The sequence below is a fragment of the Triplophysa dalaica genome, chromosome 13, assembly GCF_015846415.1.
Source record: "Triplophysa dalaica isolate WHDGS20190420 chromosome 13, ASM1584641v1, whole genome shotgun sequence".
Lineage (NCBI taxonomy): Eukaryota > Metazoa > Chordata > Actinopteri > Cypriniformes > Nemacheilidae > Triplophysa > Triplophysa dalaica.
This window is the reverse complement of record NC_079554.1, coordinates 3,478,698-3,485,343: the sequence shown is the minus strand read 5'-3', so window position 1 is coordinate 3,485,343 and position 6,646 is coordinate 3,478,698. Positions and strand designations below refer to the sequence as shown.

Sequence of the window (6,646 nt, the reverse complement as noted above, 5' to 3'; positions counted from 1 at the left end):
GAAATCTTCAATAATATTTTCCATTGATTGGAGACTTGACAAATCTCATCTCAGTCTGACACATTGCCAAGATCTCTTCGAGAGACATTTGTGAGATTTTTGAGTCTTTTCCAAGCAAAAATATCCGAGATTTATAGTAAGCAAAACATTCTATCCGTTCTCTATTTAATCTGTCTAAGAGAAAACTGAGGACATTAAAATGATCTGTGATGATTTTCTTATGACTTTTCAGCTTAAATCACAAAACAATTAAGTATCAGGGATCATGTTTTTAATTGGTTTGACATTCACATCACACTTTTTTCAGGTCAGAACACCAGTCCCATACCAGTGGGTTTGTCTGCATTTTTTATCTCTTAATGAAACAAACTAGAATGCTGTGCTTAAGTGATTTAATTCAACAATAAAAAACAATCATCTTGTTCATTATTATTGTAAAAACGGTATAAACTAGCATAAATAAAATGTATAAAATACAAATGCATACAAAAAGGCACTGTACTTTAGCAAATTATGATTTACTGAATTTACTGTATAAAAACTGAACAACTATTGTGTAATCAATATTCAATCAAAATAGTTCGTCCACATTTGTCTAAAACTATTGCTTCATTACAGTAATGATGACAATACAGTATATCTGGAAAAAAATCATAAATAAATATAAAACATGACTATACGATATTATAGTTAGTGTTTTCTCTGAATATTTCAAATTAATTCAACACTGTTAGAAGCACCATATTCTAATAATCTGATGAAAATACGATTTTACACAGAGTAACAACATATAAAGTCATATAACGTTAAGCAGAATTTGGCTCAATGAACTGAAAGCAAACTGTGTAATGACACAGAAGATAATGATCAACTCAAAGCACTACACACGTCTTCTCAGTGACAGCAACAGGTCTGAATGTAAGGCTTTTGTGGGCATCAGTGCATTTGAGGTAGTGTTGAGTTTTCACACAAGCTACATGCTGGTGTTTTCAGAGGTTGCTCCGTTGACAGGGGAATGTTTTGTGACGCTGCTGTCCAAATCTGCACTGCCAAGATATTTGTGCGGAGCTTAAAAGAGAAAAAGAAGAAACATAGATGTATGTGAGGAGGTTTGTAGAGACACTGTTAGACACAGTATCATAGTGAAATCTGATTTTTGGCCTGTTCTGAAAAACACTAACAGATATTTATAAAATTATAGCTAGAGAAGCAATAAAAGAGTTATATTTTTCCTCTTGTACTTACAGGTAGGGTCAGAGAGTGTGGTGCTGGTCATGAAATTACTTTGGTTGCGCAGGGATGATGTCAAACCAGTAAGATGAAGACTGCGACAAGTAGCATCCAACTTGTCATCCTAAAATCAATAAAACTAGTTCAAATACATAAAAAACAGTTGTATTAAAAAACAAAATAAAAAACCACCAAGTTTGTAATCGGTCCATTCTATTTTATAGTACAATAAAATTGAATTTTTATAAACTGTATATTAACAATACTAACTGTAAAACTTAACTTTCTTCATGACAAGAACCTAAGGATAACCCCAAATATCATATACATGGTACGGAGATAACATCTGTTATTGACACCAGGCCCAGCGATCGCCCGGTTCTGGAATGCACCTATCTATGACGACACTGATAGGTTGAACACCGCCTCCACAGAAAAATATCAACGACTACTTCTCTAGCCCCGCCCACTGGTTCGCGCATGACAGAACCAGTAGGGCGGAAGCAGATAAAGCGAGCAATCAATAAACAAACATGCCGTTTAAGATAGCTAAATATTGTGCCACCCCTGGTTGTGGAAGAATACAGTCGCTGTATAACCTTCCTTCAGATTCCGATATTAGGAATTCGGGGTTAAAAGTGTATTTTTAAAGACGTTCCAGCTCATGTGGGAAAAACATGGACGTTTGATCGTTTCATTTCTCCCAGGATTCCTTCGTGAACAAGGCAGAGATCTACACTGAATTTGTGGAGAGTTTAAAATTAAAAAGCAGTGCTGTGTCTTCAATATTGGATCCGATAGGAATGGCGCAGCAATCTTATGCGAGTAAAACATTTTTGTACTATGCGTCACTATGCTTTGTTAGAGATCGATTGTTGTGCCCTGAGCACTATTCACTCGAGATTCGTATTTCCAGAGGACCTCTTGTCATTTGAATTAATTGCAGAGGTTGTCTGTGATCTTAATCCCGTGCAAATCACCATCTCTGTGATTTGGTGGACTCATATATCATTTTTTAAGGTTTAATACACCGTTTGCGAATAGTGGAGGCTGTTTTGAAGTGTTTTGGTTTTATTATTTGTTTATTTATCATTGAAACTCTCGTAACATTTGAGACCCGCGATTGCAGCGATCTTTTGTCTGGTTCGGGATCACGGGTTTCAAATGCTGATAGGTACGGTCCTATACCATTAAACGCAATACAACTATAGGCTATTCAAACTATAAACAAAAGCCTTGCCATCACATCCTGGAGATAAGTCAGTAAATTTGAGTAAAATCATGCCGTGCGAATGCTTTACATGAAATACTGATGTGGGGAGGTCATTTATAAGTCACAGGAGGTTTCCAGATAATACTGATGCTCTGTGAAAACTGTGAATGGTGCTAATGTGTAACCTAACGTTACGTCTCGAACCAAATTCACAGAAGCCTCCCACTACGCAAACTGCTATCAAATCAAAGCGATGGCCGTTTACTTCCAAGTCTTAATACCTGGGTAGAAAATAGCCTATTACTTATTGATTTTGATGTTTTTAGATGTAAAAACCACGCTAACGTCATAAGTAGACCGCATACAACAGTATAAAACAATAAACAAGCCCAGTTCATCATATCTTTTAAGATCGTAGTCAGATCACTATAATAAAAGCAATATTACATTATCAATATATTTCAGTATTAGGGCTGTCTACTGGAATGAATAAGATTCAGCTTATTATGAAAAGTGACAAACACAGCATTCAATTTCAATCTACAATTTTTTGTATTTCCCTTGGTTCTGCATTGTACACACAGTGCAAGCAGTGACTTTTCAGTTATGAAACCAGTCCTAATGACAGGATGATATACTTTTGTACATGTGAGCTTTGAATTTTTTTGCTGGTCGGACATGACAAAAAGAAGCTTTTGGAACAAGGTAAAAAGTATAATTTGGAAATATGTTGGATTTGTGTGATTGCCTTGTAGACGATGTAACTCCCAATTTGCCTTGTGATGCCACAAACTAGAATGCTTGTAATCAACAAAACACAAGACACGTGTGAATATGAGAATTATTTGAGCTAGACAGCTTTGTTGATTGTAAATGGATCATCAAACACTTTTGCACTCACAGACAGACAGTATCATGTCTTGATTTATAAATGTTTTTGTATGTGAATAAAAAAATCTGTTTTCCTACACCAAATTATTTAAAAACAAGCGGAAAATTCTATTCATTGAACTGAACCATGATTACAATATTTCATGAAATGTGTTTTTAATGAGCAGAAAGACACAGTATGGAGCAAACAGTCAAAGTGGCTTAAAAACAGAAAATCCTCATTCTACTCTGCACGTGTATTGATATTTTAATAATGATAATGCTTGCGGTTACTAATATGATTGATATAGAGAGGCTCACAGATGATGTATTTTTGTGTCTATCAGCATCATCTTCACAAATGAACACAACATTTGTTACTTTCAAGCTGAAATACAATCGGCAGAAGAAAAAAGCTTACACGATGCTATAAACAGACTACACTTAAGGTCGCTTGATATTAACGTCGCCACCACCAAGCCTCCGACAACTCCTTCAAACTTTATTAAAAATGTGTTCCCTGGTCAGTAATTACTCTGTGACTGAATCCGCATTTACGTTTTAAGAGATTTGTGGCCATGTTGAAGTATTTCTGAGCTTAGTATGAGCGATGACTTATAACGTCTCCGCCAAAGGAAGTAGTCGCTTTTAGCAACCGCTGTTTTTAAGACACAATAAAGATAAAAAAAATCTAAAGCGGGTCATAGAATAAAACATGAAAATATTTAGAGGACTTGTTTACCACAGACCTTACTTCGAGAAATTTAACAAAAACCCAGACTTTGGAGAGATTTGGTCCTAAAATGTTAACTCGCTTCCAGGGTTTGCATACAAAAGTATGTCAACTCCGAGCATCACAGCTCTGTTTAGCACATTTACATCCACTTTATAAATCCCACCCCTCGATCAGTGCAGAAGATGTGAAAAAAGCATGCATGCAAAGTCTGTGTGGCTAGAGGTGTATTGTAATAGATTCCTGTTAAACACGGAGTCATGACTCTGACTAGTGGGCTAATCTTATTACTTTTAAATTATTTATGGAGCTGCAAGGTTATGAGCTGTTAACTACATTCATGCCTGTCAGATGAAGCCTGCTAGTGATAACCATTACCCAACAACAAAGCATACTGACCATATTGAGCGCAGTGTTGTAGCAATAGCCAACAAAACATTTTATGGGTCAAAATGATTGATTTTCCCTTTTATAACAAAAATCATTAGGATATCAAGTAAAGATACCGTACATATTTAAAAACGCTATTTTTGTGAGTGAATGCAGCAAAATTGTGAACAAAAATAGATATTATGAAGAATGTTGTTAACAGCCCCCCCCCATTCACTTGCATTGGTTACAATAGAAGTGAACGGGGGGCTGTGCTGTTATGATACCAACGTTTTTCAAAATATCTTCTTTTGTGTTCTGCAGAAGAAAGAAAGTCATTCCGAGTTAAAATGACAAGAGGGTGTGTAACTGATGTCAGAATCATTTGAAAGTGAACTACTATCTTTTTCTTAAGTACCAAATTCAAGTTCATTTTTATCCCATTGGCAGATTTTTTTTGCTTGTTTTAAACAAACTTAATTCTTATATATTTTTTCTTTGATAAGACAACACTAAGTACCTTACTTTTGGGTGTAAATATGAGTTGACGTGATCTGTGAATGTATGAGTGACTTTGCTTGAATGTTTTCTATACCCTGTACTCCTGAATCCTCCTCTTAGATTCCTCAAGCTGATGCTGGAGGTTCCCGACTATTTCTTTATATTTGGCGTAACGTTGCTCCACCATTTCTCTCTGCCTCTGTGACTCCTGAAACCAGATAAACAACTATGACATCCATTTGAGATATAAGCCATCTTGATCCCCACATCACTTATCATCTAACCTCAAGATCCTTGAAGTTCTCCAGCAGACTGAGTTTCTCAGGAACCGACTCCAAATGATCCAAGGCCAGCCTGGTGCTCTAAAAAAAAACTTTTTTAACCACAGAAATATTCTAGCTTCACCATATTCCCATGAGCCACTTGAATGAGTGCATCTCTCATAAGAGACGAGGGTTCATTCCTGACATCTCAGTGTTGTTGTTGTTGGACCAAACAAAATGATGTAAATAGTCAGAGCTGTGAGTAAAGGCTGAAGGTTTTCAGGAGCTAATTAAATGTTCGTCAGCCAGCCGTAACACATAATGGTGATTGATGGGCTGGCCGTCAGATAGCTTATTTTTCAAACCGCATAAATACTGCCGAGTCAATACAGGCGTCAATACCTTTAACAAACGGCAGCATACTTCTTAGCCGAATAATGATTAGTAATTCAGACGTTTAACAGAAATCGTTACGCTTTGACGAATAGTGTACTGAGGTGTGGAACATTTCAGCTATTTAACTTGAGGTTGAATATTCTCGATCTCAACCAAAACACAAAAAAGGTCTGGGTAAAGCAGGTTCATAATGTAAACTAGATTTGCATTGTATTGCTTGAAGTTCACAAAGTTGTGGTAAAATTTAAGGTTATTTTAGGTTTTGATTGTGTGTAAATAAAATGGCGAATCAAGTGTTGCTTCGCTGTATTATGTTAAGAAAAGTATTAAGCTGACAACGAAAATTATTTTAGATTTAAAATCACTTGTAAAGGAATCTCTAGGGCTCTCAAATGGATTAATTAAGATTAATCGATTCCAAAACGAACGTGTTTATATAAAAAATGCATGTGTATTGTGTATATTTTTATGTAAGCCCACACACATACAACAAATACAGTATTTACACACCACACCACACACACACAGCATATCAAACGTTTATTTTGAAATCGCTTAATCGCGATTAATCTATTTAACAGCCGTAGCAAAAACCAAACTGACATGGTTTTTGGTGTATTAAATGATCCCCCTGCCTCCAAAAATAATACAGTGGCTTAATAAATATCCCAAAACAGTATATATATTAACTTAAAATCTTGGGACATATAAAAAAGATAAAAAATCCAACAGTTAATTTCTTTAAATGTATATACTGTATGTTATTTAAGTGTATTTAAAGAAAATAAATGTAACCAACAAATTATAAATTAATATACCCTTAATATTTTTGGTGAATTCTAATAGAAATATTTTAGTTAAAAAATCTATTTTACTCAGTTTAAATTAAAATATTTTACTTATTTCACAGCTTCAAAATCTACTCAATTGTTTGAGCGCAAGTTGAATTTGTTAGTAAAATACGGAATAAATCACAGTTAAACTCTTTAGAGTGTAAAAGCTTACAAAGGAAATACAATGAAACTAAAGAATTTAAATAACATTGGTGTTTCAGGACAAAAAAAATAGAAA

At 35.0% G+C, this 6,646-nt stretch overlaps 1 protein-coding gene across 3 annotated transcripts in view; it reads right to left on the bottom strand.

Annotated features, from left to right (window-relative positions):
• Nucleotides 1-378: 378 nt before the first annotated feature.
• LOC130434524 (centrosomal protein of 128 kDa) overlaps nucleotides 379-6,646 on the bottom strand; it is a 31,147-nt gene continuing 24,879 nt past the window's right edge. For 2 of the 3 annotated variants that reach the window (XM_056764727.1, XM_056764728.1), the window contains 4 exons: nucleotides 5,201-5,278; nucleotides 5,011-5,124; nucleotides 1,246-1,354; nucleotides 379-1,068 (listed from right to left, as the gene is read on the bottom strand). In XM_056764727.1, coding sequence (XP_056620705.1) covers nucleotides 974-1,068; nucleotides 1,246-1,354; nucleotides 5,011-5,124; nucleotides 5,201-5,278 — 396 coding nt within the window. In that variant the 3' untranslated portion in view covers nucleotides 379-973. Of the gene's footprint in view, nucleotides 1,069-1,245; nucleotides 1,355-5,010; nucleotides 5,125-5,200; nucleotides 5,290-6,646 lie in introns of those variants that run through there. The other variant, XR_008908685.1, reaches the window with a different exon arrangement.